This window comes from Gossypium raimondii, chromosome 4, assembly GCF_025698545.1.
Source record: "Gossypium raimondii isolate GPD5lz chromosome 4, ASM2569854v1, whole genome shotgun sequence".
Classification (NCBI taxonomy): domain Eukaryota; kingdom Viridiplantae; phylum Streptophyta; class Magnoliopsida; order Malvales; family Malvaceae; genus Gossypium; species Gossypium raimondii.
This window is the reverse complement of record NC_068568.1, coordinates 48,267,756-48,290,508: the sequence shown is the minus strand read 5'-3', so window position 1 is coordinate 48,290,508 and position 22,753 is coordinate 48,267,756. Positions and strand designations below refer to the sequence as shown.

Below are 22,753 nucleotides of genomic sequence, written 5' to 3'. Positions count from 1 at the left end.
TTTCTTTTTTCTTCTCATACATTCTACATGTCTTCTCTCTTGTAACACCCTAAATTCGACCTAGAAGTTTTAAGCCGAATCTGAATGAGTTACACAAACGTATTGAAAACTGATTTCAGCAATTATCCAGAAAATATTCAAAACTTTACTTGATTCGTGGCAGAAAATCTTTTTAGAGTTTAACGTTGAAAACTGAAATTTGTTTTGTCGACTTTAGTGGTTTTATAGTTTCGCGTTAAAAACTATCAACTACTGACGAATTTAGCAAAAACCAAGACAAGCTCAGAAACAGACTACAAACCCAAAAGATCAAAAGCACTTTTACATTATTGCAAAATAATTCCAGCTCTCACACACTGTCCGATCTTAAGTCAAAGACTTACCTAAACACACAAAGATAAAACCAAAAGATGAGATATAAAGTCCAATGTATAACCAACATCAATTACAATTAACAAAACATAGTATATAAATCAGAGTAACACAAAGAACTTAATAGCGAGTATAAAACCAAAACGGAACAGACCAGAGTATCACAGAGGTTGTCATCATGCTAATATAACAGAACAACACAACCCACCAAAACAGGATAGAGCAGAACAGAGTAGAGCAAAACTGAACAGAGCAAAATGGAATAGAGCTACGCAAAGGATGTATGTTTATACAGATGCGGTATTTTTTTAAAGCCAATCAGAATGCAATTTTATCACAAAACATCCTACCAAACTCAACTACACACCAAAGTAGAGTTTCCCCAGAACTCGTTCAGCCAAATCACACCAACAAATAACTATGGATAATGCAACAAGAATTTTGCAGTTGAAACTGCCAGATTGAATACATGTGGTCAAGCCACTAAATTGCAACCAAGCTACCAGAACAAACTAAAATACCTTAGAATAATATAACTCATTTTAATTATAGAAGAAAATTTTCGTAATTTTCTTAACTAAGTGACTCGGTTGAGAGTGACACCAATTTAGTAACACTTAATAAATAATATAAATAAGTATGATATTTAAATATTTAACCCGATGTAGCCAAGGATCGTAAAAGTACCACAAAACTCTTTTTACTATATCTAAGATTGCATTTTAGCCATTCTACTAAAAAATGAGCAAATTAGTCCTTGTACATTTGATGAGTGAGCAAAACAGTAGCCAATGATCAGTAAAAGTACCACAAAACTCTTTTTACTATATCCCAGATTGCATTTTCACCCTTATACTAAAAAAATGGGCAAATTAGTCATGTACATTAGATGAGTGAGCAAAACAATCGCTCCGTTGAAATTGTATTGTTAAATGTTTGTTTTGGTGTTTATATATAAAGTATTATATAAAAAATAATCCTTAAACTTTACACTTATATTCAATTTGATCCCTTACTCTTTTATTGGAAGTAAATTTATATTTTTGAAACTAATAAAACTAAAATGTCAAAAAGGCCTTAGTAAAAGATTAAAAATAATTAAGCCCTTTTAAAATTTAAAATTATTAAAAATCATAAAAATTATAAACAAAATTTATAAAAAAGTTATAATATTTTTATAATTATACATTTTATTCAAAAACAACAATACTTGACCCAATAAAAGAGTATGGTCAATTTTCTTAAAATACTATAACCATTAAATTTTAATGGATCGGTATTGTTAATTTTAATAAAAATTATAATGTTAAAAAATTATAACTTCTTTTTATAAATTTTGTTTATAATTTTATGATTTTAAGTATTTTTAAATTTTAAAAGGGTTTAATTGATTTTTCTAATTTGTTACTAAAGCCTTTTTATCCTTTAGCATTATTAGTTTCAAAAAATTTAATTTACTTCAAATAAAAGAGTAGGGTCAAATTGAATAAATGTGTAAAAATTGAGTGCTAAATTTATTATTATACTTTATACATAAATTATAAATCATAACGGATGGATTGTTTTTCTTACTAATTTAATGTACGATCACTAATTTATGCAATTTTTTCAACAAAAGAATTAAGGTGTAATACAAAATATAATAGAGAAAATTTTTTGTAATACTTATTTACTTTAGAACTTCACAGTAAAAATGGTGTATGGTATATACAAATATAATAGGCCCAAGCCAATTTTACGGTGAGAAAAGCCCAAATATTAACAAGGCTATTGTACAAAGTTAAGAGATATTTTTGGTGAGCAGATCCGTGCGACATACAACCACACCATACGCAACAGTTTATGGACAGCCGAATCCTCAAAATTTCACCACAAAATACTCATCACCAGACACCACCACAAACTCCATTAAAACAGCCCCCCCAAAATCTCTTTGCTCAGTTTCCTCCAACCCCAACATGGCATTTGCATCCCAGGCAATGATATCAACCAACAGCTGTGCCTTCACTTCCCCAAACTTGTTGTTTTTGAAGAAATGTTCCAAAATTAACAACAAGACCAGGCAATTCCATTTCTTCACTGTTAGAGCTTCTTCTGATGAATCCGATGACTGTAATGAGGAGGAATGTGCACCCGATAAAGAGGTTTCAACATCTCTTTTTTCCAGTAATCTTCTGTTGCATGAATGTGTTTATTTGCTCTTTATTTTCTTTGAGTTAAAAGACTTTTTAGTTTATATACATGTATGTGCATATTCTGGTTTGTGCCAATACTTCTTGTGGTTTAATATTTCTTTTCTTTTGGGAGTTTAGTCCCTTTGATTAATGTAATTACCCTTAAGAGATGAGTATTTGTAGTTGTAACCTCTTCTCCCATCCTCAAATGGAGACCTCCTTTGTAGGAAAAAGAAGATGTCACTTCAATTCTCTTAGTGCTTGTCAATGTTTCCTAAGTTTAGCTCTACCTCTTTAAGTTATTCATCTGTCTTGCATAAATTACAAAGCAAGTATAGTTTGATATAATTAGGCAATTGATATAGTAGTAAAATAGGTACTTAAATATTTAGATTTGAACAGGTTGGGAAGGTGAGTGTGGAATGGTTAGCCGGGGATAAGACAAAAGTGGTTGGGACATTTCCGCCTCGCCGAAAGGGCTGGACCGGCTATGTCGAAAAGGACACCGCGGGGCAGACCAACATTTATTCAATAGAGGTTGGTAGTCTCTAGATCTTTCAATTACCTGCATAACTTATGTTGTAAGCAAAGTGTGTTTTTTTTCCTTTCCTATAGCCTGCGGTTTACGTAGCCGAAAGTGCGATAAGCTCGGGAACCGCCGGTTCTTCAGCGGACGGAGCTGAGAATACGGCTGCAGTTGCTGCCGGATTCGCCCTTATCTTTGTTGCTGCAGCTTCATCTATAGTCCTTCAGGTTGGCAAGAACTCACCTCCAGTAAAGACGGCCGAATATACTGGACCAACACTTAGTTACTACATTAACAAGTTTAAGCCACCGGAAATTATCCAGGCTGTGGCACCGAGTGTGACTGAAACGCCCTCCTCAGAGTTAACAGAAAACTCGGCTCCCGAAGTTTCAGACATTCAGGTTCAATCTGAACTTCCACCTGAATCTTCTAGTCTAAGCAGTACTTCATAGGAAAATTTTGGTATCAATCTGTTGTAATGTTCAAATTTTATTTCTTTTGTAGCTCCTGTATTACTATATATATATATATTGAATAGCTACAATATTTATACTGGAATATGATATCATTCTTACTACATTTGTCTTGCATCGCTGCAGCTGTTTGATATATTTTCGGTTACAGATGGTAAGATATGATCCTTGAATATAGGGATGTAGATTAACAGGGTGTATGATCAACAATTCATGAACAATTGGGCTTTTATCATTTATCAAGCTAATATAGGGATGTAGATTAACAGAGTGTATGATCATAATGAACAAGTCGGTTTTTATTCATTTATCAAGCTAAATAAATAAATATGAACAAAATTTTGAGACTAGTTTATTAAACGAATCAAACACTAATAAAACCTTTTCAGTTCATTTATGTTTATGAATAATATTGTTTATGTTCATTTAATGTTCCTTTAATAAATCATTTAAAACTAGTCTAGAATTTGTTTATTGTTTAATAACTATATAACTAATGATATTAATATTGTTTGTGTGATTATTTTATTTATAATATAATTATACAAATTTATACTTGTTTACCTTTACAGCTATATCTAATTCATGAATATTGCTTCTGAACATACTCATTTATATGTTTATAGACATGTTTGTAAAATGTAAATTTAATTTAATCAATGAAATTAATTGAATAAATAATATTTATTTTGACATATTGAAAACAAATATTAGGTTTGTTTAAATAATAAAGTGTTGGGTCTAAAGTTTAAGAAAAATATATAATTGGACCCAATACATAAAAAGCTCAACTTAATCTTTGTGTGATAACAATAACCCTAGTAATATTATTAAGGGGCGCTGCCCTCCCAACTTTAGTTAGAGTGGAGTGTATTTTCTATTTAAATAGTATTATTTGTTAAGCTCATATTCAACTAGGATTCTTGTAGTTCTCCTATAAATAGAGAGAAGACACTTCATACTATTAGATTGATGGTTATTTTGTTAAAAAATAGTCAGATTTATTTACTTAGAATAAATTCTATTTTCTGGGAATTACGATATTTATTGGTTTTTATAGAGAAAATTTACTTTCCTATTAAAAGTAATTAGATCATTTTTTTTCTGTGATTTAGTTCGTGTTGTTCGATTCCACACTCGACACAATTTGTGATACAATGATAGCAAAGAAGGTCTTTCAGTACAAAGTCAGGATCAACTAAATTCATCTCGCACAAATTACATGTATTATTTTGATTGGGGTTTATTACCATAAATATCATAAGAGGGCTTGATTTTGAGATTTTTTTAACTTCCGTTGTAACTATAAAATAATTTTCTTAACCGATTTCTCAACATGGTTACGAGTCCTTTCTGATAAGTCAAATGATTTAATTACTATGTGTTAGTAATTTACTTTTTCATATCGGGAGATAAAATAGATACCATGAGATAAAATAGGATCACGTTAAGAGAACAAATTTTATCACAAAAGATAATAATTTCTCCCTGAATGGTATGTAAAATAATTTCAATTGTTGAATATATAAAGTATTTTATATTGATATGATAGAGATATCGATCGATTCGAAAAATTTTATACATGATAAGTGCAATTATATTGATATATTCAACGGTTGAATCATTAAATATTAGTCATATAAATAATTAAAGAAGTGTGTAAAACTACTTTAGATTTTACACTGTGTAAGTCGATTCCTCTCCTAATAATGAGATAATTTGACAAATAATACAAGTGTAAAACTTAGAAGTGACAAAAGATTAAATGGAAATCTAAAACGAGTGTTGTATCCTACAGTAATCTTTGGTCATTGTGTTCCCAAGGAAGACGGTTTTCGGTCGGAATTTGATCGAACACTTTGAGTACATGGTCCATGTCACCAAGTTAGTTTATACAAGAGACCACTAAACATCAATGTTGAGTGAAAAAAATGGGTGTTCTTGTTAGGGCTTGGCAGCGGATTTGCTTGAGTTGGTCCATGGATTTGCTGTGCATGAGACTACTAAAAAACTAAGAAGCTCAGAAGCGCCGTCGATATCGTCTTGAAATCAGACAATTACGAAGAACCCAAGCTCCGCTTGAGCGCAGGTGTCATCACAGCTTCTACGAAGGTTGCACCAGCCGGGAATCGAACCCGGGTCTGTACCGTGGCAGGGTACTATTCTACCACTAGACCACTGGTGCTTGTTGAGATAGGGGAGAAATATTAACTATAGGTTGCGTTTATTAAAATAAAATTCAATATTACAGATGATTAGGTAAATGAATTTTTTTTTGAGAAATGTTAGAATATAATTCGATTTGGTTCAGTTCAATATTTTTATATTCATTTTTTATTTTAAATTTTAAATTTATTTAAATAAAATGAGTTTTGTTTTATAACTTTTGAATATTATTTTAAAATTTAAAACTTTTTCATTCATATTTTAAAAAGTAACCAGTTTTATTATTTTATAAAATATAATTCAAATCGATTTTAAGTAATCACCATTAAGGTATGAAATTGTTACTTACTACTCTATTGTTTGTTATGTATAAAATAAATTATTAAATTATGAAAGAGTTATACAAATTTATAATATTTTGAATAAAAATAACAACATGATAAAAAATTATTCTTTTTTCTAACTTAAATCACGTGCTTGCCGCTAGTTAACTGTCAAAACTGTGGGCAGGATTTGAAGAAATGTAGGCCAGAAAGACATTTAAATGAGAAGAAAGAATAATTTTTTTTAATAATTTTATTGTGGGTTTTGATTATATAAGTTGTTGTTTTATAAAATGCTTAAAATTATTGATAGATATTGTAAATAGGTAGATAATACGTTTCAATATGCTCAAACTCACATTATTCTGCAACTTTCAATACTTCACCAATAAAAAATTAAATATAAAAATAGATTTGAAGCGACTACTTGTGAATTAAGTCGTAATAAAATTGCCATATGCATGAGAAAAAAACTATTAAAATATACAAAAATAAATATAAGTAGTTATCCAAAAAATAATCTTTAATTTCTAATTATAAAATAATTAGATACAAATATATATATTTATCATTTTGACTTGAGACAAGTCTATCCTTCCCTCCTATTACATGGCAAAATGTCTTTTAAGTAAATTATAAATTTAATTAAAATATGACATAAATATATTAAAATAATTAAAATATTAAAATATTACATTAATTGGACTCAATACATAAAAAGTTCGACTTAGTTCTTGTGTAAAGATAATAACCCCAATAATATTATTAAGGGTGCGCTGCCCCTCCCTACTTTAATTAGAGTGAAGTGTATTTTCTATTTAAATTCTATTATTTATTAAAGTCCTATTCAACCAAGATTCTTGTAGCTTTCCTTAGAGAGCATCAGTTGACTTAAAAAAGGACACTTCATACTATTAGATTGATAGTTATTTTGTCAAAAAATCATGAAATTTACTTAGAATGAATTTTATTTTATAGGAATTACGATATTTATTAGTTTTTATAGAGAGAATTTCCTTTCCTATCGAAAGTAATTACATCATTTTTTTTTTTGTGATTTAGTTTGCGTTGTTTGATTCCATACTCGATACGATTTTGTGATACAATGATAGTAAAGAAGACTTTAATCTCATCGAAGCTTTGTATTTTTCACCCAAGCTTCTTGCTTCAATCAAAGTCTGGTTTTGTGCTTCAAAATCAATTACAGTCTGGATTTTGATATAGACCACAAAACTTGAATTTACAAAGGCTTTAATCTCATTCCTTCCTGCTTCTTGCTTCAATCATCATCTGGGTTTTTGTTCATTATTTATATAATTTGCAAAACTTGAAATTAGAAAAAGTAGAACCACATAACACAATCCCAAACTTTTAGATATTTGATTTTGTTCCATTTTCTGTAAATTAACAACTAACAAAAACCAGACAATGATTGAAGCACAAACTGAGAAAGAGCTTGGCTGAAAAAGGGAAGATTGAAAATGTAAAAAAATTGTCTATGTGAAGGTACAATGTGCTACATATGAGAATGGATTTATCTAATAATTTCTCCTTAGACGGTATGTAAAATAATTTCTAACCGTTGAATATATAGTAATATATAGAGTATTTTATATCATTATGATAGAGATATCAAATCGATTTGAAAATTTATATGCATAAGTGCAATTATATTGATATATTCAATGGTTAGATTATTAAATATTAATCATATAAATAATTACAGAAGCATGTAAAACTATTCTAAATTTTACACTACGTAAGTTAATTCCTCTCCTGACAATGGGATGATTTGACGTTTAAGGCTTAAAAGAGAGAAAAAAAATTAAATGGAAATATAAAATGAGTGTATTTTTTGGACACATTGAAATGCCATATTTTGGAAAGGTGTAAATATCAGGCTTAACAGTCAGTTTTAACACATTGAAATCCCATTTTTTGGACAATCTATCCTACAGTAATCTTTGGTCATTGTGTTCCCAAGGAAGACAGTTTTCGGTTCGGAATTTGATCGAACACTTTGAGTACATGGTCCATGTCACCAAGTTTATTTATACAAGAACATCAAAGTTCAGTAAAAAAAAAAAATGGGTGTTCTTGTTAGGGCTCGGCAAGGGATTTGCTTGAGTTGGTCCATGGATTTGCTATGTAAGAGACTAAACATCATCAGTAAATAAAAATCAAGAAGCTCAGAAGCGCAGTTGATATCGTCTTGGAATCAGACGATTGCGAAGAACCCAATCTTCGCTTGAGCGCAGCTATCGTCACAGCTTCATTGAAGGTTACACCAGCCGGGAATCGAACTCGGGTCCGTACCGTGGCAGGGTACTATCCTACCACTAGACCACTGGTTCTTGTTGACGAGAAATATTAACAATAGGTTTATTTATTGAAATAAAATTCAATGTTGTAGATGGGTAAATGAAGAAAGATTTTTGAGAAATGTTAGATTATAATTCGATTTGGATAGGTTAGATATTTTTATATTATTTTTTTTGTTTTGAATTTTAAATTTATTTAAATAAAATGAGTTTCTTTTTTATAAATTTTGAATATTATTCTTAAAATTTAATTTTTTCATAAATATTTTCAAAATAATATTTTCATTATCTTATAAAAATATAATTTAATTCGGTTTTAAGTATTCACGATTAAGGTATGAAATTGTTAATTGTACTCTATTGTTTGTTATGTATAAAATAAATTATTAACTTATGAAAGAGTTATACAAATTTATAATATTTTGCATAAAAATAGCAACATGATAAAATTTATTCTTTTTCTAACTTAAATCACGTGCTTGCCGCTAGTTAACTGTCAAAACTGTGGGTAGGATTTGAAGAAATGTAGACTAGAAAGACATTTCTTTTTTCTTAAATGAGCTTAAAACAAAGAATAATATTTTTAATAATTTTATTGTAGGTTTTGATTATATTTATTTTTTGATAAAATGTTTAAAATTATTCATAATTTATAAATAGGTAAATAGTGTGTTTTAGTATACTCAAACTCACGTCTTTATACATTAAGAATAATACCGTTAAGACTCAATCAAGAAAAGAAAATTAAATATAAAAAAAACAGATTTGAAGTGATACCAAATATTTATGGTAAAGTATTATAAAGTAAATATGCATGAGAAAAAAACGAAAATAAATATAAGTAGTTATCTAAAGAAAATATTCTTTATAAAAATAATTAGAAAACAAAAAAAAAAATATATATATATATATATATATATATATATTTATATCATTTTGACTCGAGACAAGTCTATCCTTCCCTCGTATTACCTGGCAAAATGTCTCTTTTGAGTAAATTATAAAATTATTTAAAATATGATATAAATATATTAAAATATTACATTAAAATTGTGAAATATAAAATTACTAGAAACCTTAGAATATAAATATGTGTCTAAAAATAATATATAACAAATAATAAAATGTATAGTTTGAAATTAATTAATCATACTAACACATTAATATGTACGCTATTAAAATAAAAAAGATTTAATTATGGGTAAAACAACATTTAAATACATAAATACATTTGATAAATAATACTGAATACACTACAATTATTTATTATGGTATTGTCATCAATTGTGAGTTAGTGCCAAGTGGGCTTGTAACACTAACTCAATTGACAATATTATTGATACTAGAAATCCTATCACACGAGTATGTGTGGGGAAACCACAGATTTAAAACACAAATGTGTGTTTAAAAATAATATACAATAAATAATAAAATTTATGGTTTGAAATTAATTAATAATAACACTAAAATATGTACGCTATTAAAATGAAAAAATAGATTAAATTGTTTATCATGGTATCGTCATCAATTTTGAGCCGGTGTCGAGTTAACTGTGACACCAACTCAATCAAATACATTATTAATATATATATATATATATATAAAACTGATAGAGGTAATAGAGTGTGCATAACAAAATAAAAATGTATGAAAATATCAAAATAAAACTTTATTTATTTTTTAACATTCTTATTATAAGTTTTAATCATATCTGCTCTTTTTGACAAAATGTCTAGAACTACCCATTGCCCTTCCTCAACCCATAAATAGGAAGATAATACGCTTCAGCGCACTCAAACCCACGTTCTCCTACATTGGCAACAATGCGTCAATACTCATGCCAATTGAGCTAATGCTTAATCAGCAAATAAAGTTTTAGTTGGATGGTAAATTAAATGTTTTATTAATGCAATCGACATGGGTTTGAATCCCACCAAAAGCATATTTTTATTGATTTTTTTAAATGAAAAATACTACAGTACCCTCGAATAACATTAACTTATTTTAATTACGGGAGGATATTTTCATAATTTAACAATTGAGTTGGTGACTCGGTTGAAGGTGATACCAACTCAATAAAAATTTAAATAATAGTAAGTATAGATAAAAATACAACCGATGAAGTTAATAAAGTGTGCATAATAAAATAAAAAAGGTATAAAACTATCAAAATAAAGTTTTAGTTAAGTGGTAAATTAAAAGTTTTACCAACTCGGTTGAGGTGACACCAACTCAAGAAAACACTTAAATAATAGTAGTATAGATATACAATTGATGAAAGTAATAAATTGAAAAACTTTAATATTAATTTTGCTAGTTTTATAAACTTCATCATAATTAACTGATTTTGATGAATTATGAGATTATTGGAATTGTAGTTGAGTTTATATGTTTGAATTGTAATCTGGACTAGTTAAATTGCGAGTTTTGATCAGGGGCTAGATTGGTTAAAATTGTGTGGATTGCTCAGGTAAATTTTCCCTTAATTTTTTAAAATATTGAATTGTAAAATAGTACCAATATTTTGACTAAGGTATAGATACTTTGTTAATGGTATCGATTTTTTTTTTTTATCTTTGTTCAATTTTTTCTAAACATAGAAGCTCAAAATGGTATCGATACCAGATAGGGTTATTGATACTTTAACCCTGGTAGCAAGATGAAATTATTTTCTAATCAAAAATTTTTGTAAATTTTACAATTTAGTCCCTATTTGACTCTAGACTATTCAGAAAACTATTATAAACCAGATAGAGCTCGAAAATCATTACGAGGTATATAGAAATACATATAGACCTAATTCTGATTAGGGTAAATGTTTAAAATATATTGAATTTGACTGTTTGTTGCTCCAGCAACAAATAGAACATTCCAATAACTTGACCTGACGGTCGAGTCAAGTATAGGAGTGTTACATTTAAAGTTTTAGTACTCCAATTGACATGGGTTCAAATCCACCATATTCATAATTTAATTGGTTTTTTGTTAAAATGAAAAGACTAAAATACCCTCGAATAATATAATTTTTTTTAATTACAATAGGACATTTCCATAATTTTCCTGACCAAGTTGGTGATGTGACACCCCACACCCAACTCGGTTGTCGGATCCAAGGATGTGACATCACATTACGTTGTTGGAGCAACACATGCTATTTCAACATAATAACACCAGGTTTAATTCACACTTATCAATAGCTTGACAAATAAAACGTTTAATAAAATCATCCACACTTATCGGCATAATGGTTTAAGATCTTATTTCATCTAATTACAAGGTCATGCTAAGTTAAAACTAAATTTAGGACCCTAATCCAAACTCACTTGTTTATTTTAGGAATTTTATCTTCAATGTTAACTTGTCATGAGACATTAATATATGTGTCTCGAGGCAAGGTCTCTTATGTCTCAGGACTAGGTCTCGATACTAGCCTCCAATGTTTTCTTATTTTTGCTTCAATGTTTGGATGTCTCGAGACAAGGGGTTCTTGTCTTAAGACCTAGAGAAAGGCAAGATTTATTTAGCTTCTATGTATCTTTGCCTTGAGACAAAGACCACTTTGTCTCAAATCTCGTTGAGATTATCTCGAGACTAACATGGCAAGTCTGGAGACATCAAGCAATCCAATGTACAATATGATAAATTTTATTCCAATGGTCTCGAGACATGTTCTTGTTGTCTCGAGACTCAAAGGAAAAATGACCCTAAATGCACATTTTTTACTATTCAAATCATGCCAATTTGTACCTAAAACATACTCACACCTAGCATCAATGCAAAATCATCCATATAACATACATAAACACATTCAATCGCCAACCAAAACTTAAAATCTATTTCATCAAGACATAACTAAACTAGTTATGCAATCAAACACCTAAAAACATGTATATTTAACTCCAAATCAAGAGATGAAATTCATTGACCAAAACATTAGAGGTCATAAAACTAAAGGTATCAAAACATTAGCTTAACAACTAACCAAAATCAACTTAAGTACATGTCATATGACCCAAAACACATATCTACGTACAAAATGAAAACAAGTTGATTTCCGAGTTGAGCTTTCGAGTTGAATGCTTGACGACCTTGAATATACTCTAACTTTTACCCCAAACTGGCATATGGAAACAAAAATAATTGTACGCTGAGTAAAGTAAACTCAATAATGCTAACATAATTCGAATTCAAATATAACATAACTAAAATCCTATAAGCTGCTAAATATCAAACATAAACATATAAATCACAAATCATTCAATATCAATATCAATATCATTGATAAGTATATACCATTAAATCAATAATTCATTATTTATCAATTTTATTTATTACATATAGATACTGTTTACACAATATAATTTCGATGCACCCTTATTATATTTGCATCTATTTCATCGGAATCAAACCATGTATCATTCAACATTTATTTCTCATTTTTAGTCACACATGTATACACAAATAATAATATCACTTATTAATCCTTATTATCAAATTTGGGTATCTTATCACATATCGCATTCAATTCATTATTTGGCCCTTATTAACTGACTCGAATTAGATGACGAATACACAAATCAAACCACCAACACACCAATTACACATCAAAGTGTTAGTCAGAAATAAAATATTGATCCCACCAATCACACCAATATAACATGCATAAAACACTGAATATAACACGCACAAGGTGCTAAATATAACACGCATATAGCGCTAAATGTAACATGCACAAAGGGCTGATATAACACGTGTAAAGCACTGAAACTCCCACCTATCAAATTGACCCTATGATATGTCAACTATACCCATAACTCTATTTGATAATGTTAACAGTGAAAATTTCATTATTAATGTCCATATATCATCAAACAAGCATTTATGTATACAAATCACATACCAACAACCACAAATCACTTAGTTAGGTATATACGTACCTTTCAAACATAATAATGTTGATTGTTTACTATTTCTGATCACTTAACAAATCAAGCAAATATATTTAGATATGTGACAAACTCGAATTATGAGAGCACAAATTAGATTAACCATTCATCAACAACTTTGCCTTTCCCTTTGCTTTTCAACATCCCGACGTCGTCTTTAGCTACGTACAATAAATTCAGATATAGGAAATCCATTAATCACACAATTTAAATACACAAAAAAAAAACATTATACACATGAATGCATTTTATTATATTTAGTTCCTACATACCCTAATATCAAAAACACTTGTTTTTGACAATTTTACCGATCAAATTTAAATTGGCTTAATAAATATAGTACATGAACCTCCTAAAACCATTAATTATTACCAACCTCAAAATTTTTATCTTTTACAATTTCATCCCTAATAATTCACAATTAATGAAAGGATTTAAACTTAGTTTGATATTTTTTTCATAAATTTAACATGTTTTTCCATTACCCAACTTAACATTATAAATGCATGAATGGAAGTTTACACTTAATTTCACTAATTTATCAAATTGAATTAATGGGTCCTCAACATCTAACATCTATAACCAAAATTCTATTGAAATTTTAAAAGAAAGAACTTACAATTTGTTTAATGAAGATTCGACAATGGTGAGAAATTGAGAGAAAAATTTCCTTTCTCTAGTTTTGTTCATCCTAGCCGAATGTGGAGAAGAGAAATGCCTTTCTTTTCTTTCCACTATTTACACAAATATATATAAAAGGATTAGGAAAGTGTTTAAGTTTACTTAATCTATATTAATCAATTAACATGAAATTATTAATTAATGTTAATAATAGAGGCCAAGTCAGAAAATTTTTAGTGGTTGAAATTAAGTTTTAATTTTAATAGTCTATATATTTATAATTTTTAAATGATTAAATAAAATTTTATCGGATTAAATCAATTTTTATCATTTTAGGGGCCAAAGTGTAATTTTACTTTTACTAATTTAAATTTTAAATTTTTGAAAAGGCCTAAATAAACAATTTTTCGTTTTACGAGGTCAACCCTTCTATTTATTCTAGTTTAATTTCTAACTAGTTCTTTCTCCATTTTCTTAAATTTAAATTTTATTAGTATTTTTTTATAAATTTAGTCTTTATACTATTTTTATTAATCGATTTAATTCAATAACACTTTATTACTTGACCTCTCCGATTTGTAAGTGATTTGTAATTATTTTATTTTGAATTATTTACTAACTCAACTCAGTTAATCTAGTCTGTAACTGAATGTTATGACATCGTTAAAAACCGGGTTGCTACAGGTGACGCGATTGAGAGTGACATTAACTCTGTGAGGGACTTAATAAATAGTAAGTACATATATACAATTGATAGAAATGATAATTTGTGCATGTTAAAACAAAAATGTATAAAATACATTAAAATGAAACTTTAGTTAAGTGGTAAATTTAAGGTTTAAGTAATTTTAATTAGCGCATGTTTATATTTTAATTAGTTTTATTAAAATAAAAGACTAAAATACCCTCAAATAATATAAATTTTTAATGACTAAAATATTCTTGAATAATATATATTTTAATTATGAAAAGACATTTCCATAATTTCTTAATCAAATTGATGACCTAGTTGAAGGTGATATCAACCAATAACTTTATTTTATAAAATTAAATCTATTATGTGCCCATAGTTAACCATCAAAACTGTGAGCAGAATTTGAAGAAAAAGTAGACAAAAATACATTTACAAAAAGAATGATATAATTGCATATGTAGCACTACTCTTTTAAAGTAGACTAATTAAAAAAAGTTATTCCAGAATTATCTATATAACTAGTGGTAGAGTTAGAAATTTTTTTGGGAGAGTTGGAATTAAATTGTATATTTTATGATAGTAAAAAAATATAATTTTATTATTTTAATAGCCTATATTTTTATAATTTTTAAAGGGTAATCAAATTTTTATTATTTTGATAGAGCAAAATACAATTTTACCATTACTAAATTAAAATATTATAAATTATAAGAACTTAAATTAAAATTTACCATTTTAATGACTAACATTACCCGTCAAACTCGTGAAACTCTTACTCTTAGCGGCAGATATGCATACAAATATGATACACAGATCGATTGTATTCCATATCAATATGGTGATTTTATATAAGTTAATTTCTAATATAATGACTTAATTTTTAAAATATTGAAAAGCATGTCATTAGAAGATTGGAATATACATATTTTCTATTTTAAAAATTATGATGAAATAATAAATAATAATCATCAAATCGGTAAAAGTGTAAATGTAAATGGTAATGTATTAAAAGAAGGTAAATAATTACACCCAAATTATAGTTTATTGATAGTGCGTTTGTTTATTACAAAAATAATTTAAATTGAATCATTATTGTAAAAAGAATATCAGTATTTTATAATTGAATTTTTAATTTGTAATTTAAAATTAAATATAAGTATTATTATTAATGCGAGAAGGACATAGTTGAGGCGTATTATCCTCTTATCTATAAATTAAAAAGATTATGGATAATTTTAGATATTTTGTTATTGTGTAAGAAAATTGAAAAGGGAAATGATGGTAAGACTATGAAATATGGGTCAATTTTGTTGTTGTAATTTTTTTCCTTTGTCACATTCATGCATCAATCTCTGCAGATTTTCTTCTCATTTTAATAAATTCATGCACGTGGATCCAATCTTATCTTAAAACTCTCAACTCTATTTTTATATATATATATATATATATATATAACGTATACGATAAGTAATGTAATTATATTTCTTTTATATAATTTATATATTTTGGAAAGATAATTTCTATAATTTTATTATCCATTAAATTAAAATAGTTTATATTTAAAATAAATAGTTAATTAGATAAAATAATTTATTCGTTTGATTTAATTTAAGTATTTTTTATTTAATTATATATTAGCTATAATAAATTTTATGTTAATTAGTTAATATATCAACTTAAATAACTATTTTTCTTATTAAATTATGTATAAAATAAATTTATATTATAATCTGATTTATTAAAATATATTTAATATTTGGAATATAAAAGAGATAAAATTTATTTAACCAATATATATGATTAAAAATGTACACATATTAAGCTGAATATTAATACCACAATATATTAAATATATTTAAAATATATAATAATATATTTTATCCATAAAATTAACTATATTATAATTTTATATATTAGTTAATATCTATATTATTATTTAAGTGTTTTATTGAGTTGGTATTACCTTCAATCGAGTCACCAACTCAATTGTTAAATTACGGGAATACTCTCCGTAATTAAGAAAGTTATATTATTCAAGGGTATTTTAATTTTTTCATTTAAAAAAACCAATATGGTGACCCGTGTTGATTGCATCAATAAAACGTTTAATTTACCACTCAACTAAAGCTTTGTTTTGATATTTTTCTATGTTTTTATTTTATTATGCACATTTTATCACATTCATCAATTGTATATCTATACTTACTATTATTTAAGTGTTTTATTGAGTTGGTGTCACCTCAAACGAGTCACCAACTCAATTGTTAAATTATGAAAATACCCTTTTGTAATTAAAAAGTTATATTATTCGAGGATATTTTAATATTTTTATTACAAATCAATAAAATTATGTCATGTTAATTGCATCAATAAAACTTTTAATTTACCACTCAACTAAAACTTTATTTTAATATTCTTATACATTTTTATTTTATTATGCACACTTTATAATTTCCATCAATTGTACATCTATACTTACTATTATTTAAGTGTTTAACTGAATTGACGTCACTTTCAACTGGGTCACCAATTTAGTTGTTACTGAAAATACCCTATGTAATTAAAATAATTTAAATTAAGTATTTACAATTTTAATAATTTTAAATTTTAAAAATAGTTTTATAAGTTTTTGAATTTTAAATTTAAAAAATTAATTAAATGTTGATATGTCATCTATATGGCAATTTGTATGTATGTTATGTCACTAAAGTTAACAAATTTTAATTTTTCATCTATTTTTGGTTAATTTGACAAAAATATAAATTTAAGGATTAAAAGAGAAAAATTAAATAAAGGAATAAAATAAATTTTTTTTATAAAGTTGGTGGATAATGCTTTTAAAAAAAACTACCTACCTACCAGTAAATTTTTGATCTATTTAAGCATCTAAGCAAGCTATGATTCATACACGCGACCAAAACCGGTAAACGTGAAAACAATAAACAGGATGACTTAATCATGAATAAAATATTAGTGTTTGTATTGCAGATTTAAAGGCAACATGGGAGCAGGCGGAAAGACAGAAAAAGTGCAAGTTTTTTGCCCATAAAAAATTTGAAATAGGTCTATAAGGCCAGTTGTTGAAGAAGAAGCAGATCAATGGCGAAGGAGTTGGAAGGATTCAATTTCGAGCAAAGGCATGGAAAGGCGAGGGTGAGAGTGGGCAGAGTTTGGAGGAGCAAAGATGGATGCCGCCACTTCATGGTCGAATGGAATGTTAACATCAGCTTGCTTTCCAATTGCGTTGCCGCTTATGTCCGCGATGACAACTCTGACATCGTCGCTACTGACACCATGAAAAACACTGTAAGCTTAAACTGCTTTCCTTTTTTTTTTTAATTAGCTAAATCGTGAAGCTTTTTTTCATTTTACTAGTTCATGGAAATTTTGTTATATTATTTTAGCATGATTTCCCTTTCAAAGTATTGTAATTCTCTATCGTTTCAGTTCATGATACTTTTTATGTTCGCTCTGTTCACTCTTTATTATGTTTCTTTTCAAAGTTCCTAACCTTTTGCTTAGAAACGTACTATAAAATTAGGACAGAAAAATGAGAAGAAAATATGTATTTTTCTTTTATTAGCATGCTTGGTAGGAAATATGAAAAAGTGGATATGGATGGCTTGTGGTGGTTGAAAACCTAGAGAGAATGAAATTAAAATTTTAAAATAATAAATAATCTTGTAAATACAAGATACTCTTTGAATTCAGTTTAGAAATCAGCTTCAGGATAAAGGACGGTGGGGGGGGGGGGGGAAGGGAGAATGATTATGGTAATGTATCTCCCTATAAAAATTAATCTTCAAATGATAATTTCTTAAGTATTTATCAATATTTGCAGTCATGTTGATTGAGAAATTCTTCGTATAACAGCATTGTTGCTACGCCATCTGAGTAATTGTTGAAACTAATACAGGTTTATGTCAAAGCAAAGGAATGTTCAGAACAACTTTCAGCAGAGGAGTTTGCTATTCTACTTGGCAAGCACTTCACATCATTTTATCCACAGGTAGTTTCTTGATGCTTAAAAATTTATTTTAATCTTATGAAGAAAGTAGTCAGGAGCTGGATGATTCCTTCTCTTTCTTAGTATGAGGATAATTCAGTTTGCTTTTCAGTAGGGTAATGTATTCCCTACATTTGGAAGAAACCAAAGTATCATAGTTCTCTTACAGAGGCTACAAATGCATCCTATTTGGTGGATTGGGCAATTTGAGGTTTGAGGATTTATAACAGATGTGCATTCCGGCTTTTGAGTTCAGTATCGTTGGCTAAGTGTTTATCATGAATAGTGATAATCGTTGGCTAAGTGTTTGAGAATGAATCTTTTATGTATTCTTATTTGGGCTTCATTACAAAATAATTTTTCATTACTAAATTTCCTACGTCTATAAGCATAGAGACTTCTGGAATTCATTTTCTTTTGTACCCTAAAATAATATACAAAGCATTGTTGGGTTCATCAAGTCCTTTTTAAAATAAAGTATATGCTTTATTTGTTTGCTTTTAGCCACAGTATGATGAGCATTTCAGTAGGAATATACTTCTATATGTTACCTTAAAATTGTCGGTGATGTCTATGAATGAGCTGACGAAACTTTCTTTCTTGACCTCCATCTCATTATTTTAAATAGAGCTTCAGCTTGACATTGGATTAAATCTGCTTCTTCCTGTCACACTTTCCATCTCTTTTTCATGTGTACTTCTACAAATTTATGCATCTTTAAATGCTTCTCTGTGACTTCTTTTTATTATAAAATTGATATTGAGTAGTTTCTTGTGAGTGTAAAAAGTGCCTATCTCACAATATTTTGGTATTTGTTGAGCATATGATTTATATAAACTTGATTTGGTAGTTGACCATCTTAATTTTAGCCTTGCTTGGCTTGTTGACAAGTTTCTTGATTCCTTTTATGTCTTTTTCTTTTTGAAGCATTAAGCTCTATGTATAACTCTTGGCTGTATCACATTAATAGTTCCGCATACTGCTTGCTATTTGACTGATGCCTATGTTTGTTATCACTTTTTTGTAGGTTTTTACTGCGATAGTAAAGATAGTGGAAAAGCCATGGGAACGCATTTCTGTCAATGGTCAACCACATGAACATGGTTAGTCTTCCTAACTTTTGGCGAGGTTGCAGTTGTTCTGCATAATATCTGATGAATTTCTTTTGGGATCAACTTCCATCAATAGTTCCACTTGATATTTGTTTTGGTATCTTATTTATTGAAGGCTTTAAACTGGGATCGGAAAAGCATACAACGGAAGCGATTGTACAGAAGTCTGGTGTTTTACAGCTGACTTCTGGTGTTGAAGGCCTGTCTTTGCTGAAGACAACCCAGGTAAAGTTGTCAGTCTTTTTTTATGATAGGTTGGTTCTTGTATTTTTAAATATCCCTTTACCTGAGCAGGAAAAAAAGGCACCTTCTTGTAAAAGTAATTATATTTCTTAACATGGTCTTGTCTCCAGGGAATATAAAATTGTTGCAATTTCTATAGTTTTCCTCCTAGTGTTTTTTTTTTTTTTTGCTAGACAAGCTGCTTGCTGTTTCCTCTCCAATGCTATTTAGAAATTGCAGTATCCATTCATTATCAATATATAATGTTGAAACACAGTTCCATGGTAGCAGAAATGAAATGAGCATCTCTAAATTCAAATGTAGCCATTATTAATGACCTGTATTTAGCAATAATGAGACCTTCATCTGCTTACAGACTCTAATGGGAACAAAATTCACTTAGATTATGGTAGTCAAGCAATTAGATTTTATATAATTCTCAGATGGATCTTTTTGGTTACATTGCAAAAGTGCCCTCAAACAATAAATGGTTATTGCATCTGAATCAGGAAACTCATTCCCGGTCTTCCTATCTTTCTTCTAAAAAGAGTTTGTTTTCTCATGGCAATGATTTATTGGATCTTAGTGAAATCTTCTGAATGTAACATTTGTTTATTGCGTTTTTCAAAAAATTGGCAAATAGAATGTCTTCTCAACATGAAGTAGGTTGATAAACTTAGATCTTATAACAAGCTCCTCATTTGTGTGATAAGGAAGAAACTTGTAGTTCTATTCTGAGCTTTATTATTTTCATAAGATATTTCTCTTCTTCTTGTCGAGTAACCGAAGAATAGTATGTATATATTTGTCAAAAAATTTGTGTTTATTAAATGATAATATTCTGTATCTTCTTATCTGTTTCCTCCTTTACTCCTGGTATTTAACCTTGTAGCCTTAATAAGGCTTGTGCCAATAGTGCACAAGGGTGCAGTTTCTTGGGCTAAGCAATTACAAAGTGAAAAAACATAGTGCATGAGTGGGCAGTTTCTCTTATATGGGATCTACTAATTCATCACGTGAAATATGTCCTCGAATGCTGATCTGCAATTGGGTTTCAGTACTTCCCCTTATCCTCTATTGCTACATAGATGCACTGGTTATTTTTTTTATTTAAGTGGCCTCCATGTGGAACCCATTGAAGCAATCATTGTTGCTGACCTTTTTTTATCTCATTTGCTGCATCTTGCAACAAATTTTTTTTTTGGTATTTGAGGACTCTAAGATCCAATACTTGGTTCAGTGGTATTCTTTTCATTTTTATCCCTTAAGCTAAACATCTTTTTTTCTTTGCTGATTTTTGGCATATTTGAATATGAACAGTCGGGATTTGAAGGATTCATCAGGGACAAATACACAGCACTTCCTGAAACACGAGAAAGGATGCTGGCAACAGAGGTCACAGCTTCTTGGAGGTGAAATATCTTTTCTATTTGTTAATATTGATGCTAAGTTTAAGAAGGTATATGTGGGTAATTTGTTATCAAGTATATGCTACAGTCAAAGTCTTTTCCTAAAGATAGCTTTTAACATGCTTGTTGCCTTGATTCTTAGGCGTTTTGTTTGAGAGTAAGTTATTGACCCAAGTAAACTGTAAATGTGATTTGTGGAGCAGGTATTCTTATGAATCTGTCTCTAGCATTCCTCAAAAGTCGCTCTACTTCAATGAGCAATACTTGAATGTGAAAAAGGTTTTGGTTGATACTTTCTTTGGTCCTCCTGAACGGGGTGTATATAGTGCATCTGTTCAAAGCACTCTTTTGCAGATGGCAAAGGCTGTACTTGGCAGGTTCTCTCTCACATACACATACATATGCACATATTGTGTGTACTCTCATGCGTCATCTCATGTGAACTCCTGCTTGCACATACATGCTCGAACTGATTTCATCTTTTGTTTTAATGGTTTTTAGGTTCGGTGACATATCATCAGTTAAACTAAAAATGCCGAATATCCATTTCTTACCTGTTAATATATCAAGCAAGGATCACGGCAGCATTGTAAAGGTACGACTCTTTGCCAGATAATAGGTATTAGAATGCAAGTAAACTGATCATCCTAAAGAGCTGTGAAAGAATAGAGTGTGGGGTGTTTGGTAGAACTCAGAATACAAGGAATTGATAATGAAAAATAACGCAGTGGATCGAAGAGATCTCCAGATAATGATATTTGGCAATCTAAGCAGATAAAGAAGTTTTCGAGTTAAGTCGGATAGAAAGTTCAAATGGAGTCTCAAGTTCATAGCCCTGTTTAATCACCTAACCTACTTCTGTAGTCCACTTGCTGCTTTTACATTTTCCATTTTTCTTTTAATATTTGGACGTTATATTTTGTTGAAGTTCATTAATTTCTACCTGAAAATGCAATTGCTTCTAATAGTTGGAATCCTCTTATTTAGCGAGAATGGAAAAGTAGGAGATACATAAATCATTTTGTTTTTGTGGTTTTGTCAAAACTTATACGGAAAATGAAGCTATCATGCGATGACTTTGTGCAGTTCAATGATGATGTATATCTTCCGACGGACGAACCTCACGGATCGATTGAAGCTAGCTTGAGCCGATTCTGGTCAAAGATGTAGTAGGTACAAGACAAACGTAGTGTATGGTGGAAGAAGGGTATAATAAATTTCTGCTTCACGCTTTGTTCATTATCTAATAATGATAATCAGAAGGACAGTCTGGTTTACGTATGTTAAAGAAGTAATATTAGTGCAACATGTTGATGTGTAACAACTTCAAAACAGTTAGCAGTTGTTGGGTTAATAAATTGTGTTCCTTGTTTGGGTTCTTCGTTTTA

At 28.9% G+C, this 22,753-nt stretch overlaps 2 protein-coding genes and 3 non-coding genes across 6 annotated transcripts; 2 read left to right on the top strand and 3 right to left on the bottom strand.

The window, feature by feature from the left end:
- The first annotated feature begins 2,204 nt into the window (after window positions 1–2,204).
- LOC105780701 (protein MAINTENANCE OF PSII UNDER HIGH LIGHT 1) lies at window positions 2,205–3,651 on the top strand. The gene is made up of 3 exons (XM_012605179.2): window positions 2,205–2,516; window positions 2,949–3,083; window positions 3,162–3,651. Exons 1-3 carry the CDS (start codon window positions 2,331–2,333, stop codon window positions 3,522–3,524), a joined length of 684 nt encoding a protein of 227 aa, XP_012460633.1. The 5' UTR covers window positions 2,205–2,330; the 3' UTR covers window positions 3,525–3,651.
- A 1,910-nt stretch (window positions 3,652–5,561) lies between these two features.
- On the bottom strand, window positions 5,562–5,649 carry LOC128040858 (small nucleolar RNA snoR114). The gene has a single exon (XR_008195664.1). It is a non-coding gene; the product is annotated as a small nucleolar RNA snoR114 (small nucleolar RNA).
- A 10-nt stretch (window positions 5,650–5,659) lies between these two features.
- Window positions 5,660–5,730, bottom strand: TRNAG-GCC (transfer RNA glycine (anticodon GCC)). Its single transcript has one exon. It is a non-coding gene; the product is annotated as a tRNA-Gly (tRNA).
- Window positions 5,731–8,219: 2,489 nt separating this feature from the next.
- On the bottom strand, window positions 8,220–8,307 carry LOC128040857 (small nucleolar RNA snoR114). Its single transcript, XR_008195663.1, has one exon. It is a non-coding gene; the product is annotated as a small nucleolar RNA snoR114 (small nucleolar RNA).
- A 9,204-nt stretch (window positions 8,308–17,511) lies between these two features.
- On the top strand, window positions 17,512–22,753 carry LOC105779785 (uricase-2 isozyme 2). 2 transcript variants are annotated; one of them, XM_012603705.2, is made up of 8 exons: window positions 17,514–17,922; window positions 18,533–18,625; window positions 19,650–19,725; window positions 19,850–19,959; window positions 21,277–21,368; window positions 21,569–21,742; window positions 21,867–21,960; window positions 22,452–22,753. In XM_012603705.2, exons 1-8 carry the CDS (start codon window positions 17,716–17,718, stop codon window positions 22,533–22,535), a joined length of 930 nt encoding a protein of 309 aa, XP_012459159.1. In that variant the 5' UTR covers window positions 17,514–17,715; the 3' UTR covers window positions 22,536–22,753. The 2 variants fall into 2 exon arrangements, with proteins under 2 accessions (XP_052485739.1, XP_012459159.1); XM_052629779.1 differs by lacking the exon at window positions 21,569–21,742 and having other exon boundaries at window positions 17,512–17,922.

What these genes read in the sequence shown, in the direction of transcription:
- LOC105779785 (XM_012603705.2), top strand. Translation starts at nt 17,716, where the DNA reads ATGGCGAAGGAGTTGGAAGGATTCAATTTCGAGCAAAGGCATGGAAAG. An exon ending in CTTTGCTGAAGACAACCCAG is followed by an intron (nt 19,960 to 21,276) that starts GTAAAGTTGTCA and finishes GAATATGAACAG; the next exon opens with TCGGGATTTGAAGGATTCAT. An exon ending in GAGGTCACAGCTTCTTGGAG is followed by an intron (nt 21,369 to 21,568) that starts GTGAAATATCTT and finishes TTTGTGGAGCAG; the next exon opens with GTATTCTTATGAATCTGTCT.
- LOC105780701 (XM_012605179.2), top strand. Translation starts at nt 2,331, where the DNA reads ATGGCATTTGCATCCCAGGCAATGATATCAACCAACAGCTGTGCCTTC. An exon ending in AATGTGCACCCGATAAAGAG is followed by an intron (nt 2,517 to 2,948) that starts GTTTCAACATCT and finishes AGATTTGAACAG; the next exon opens with GTTGGGAAGGTGAGTGTGGA. An exon ending in CCAACATTTATTCAATAGAG is followed by an intron (nt 3,084 to 3,161) that starts GTTGGTAGTCTC and finishes CCTTTCCTATAG; the next exon opens with CCTGCGGTTTACGTAGCCGA.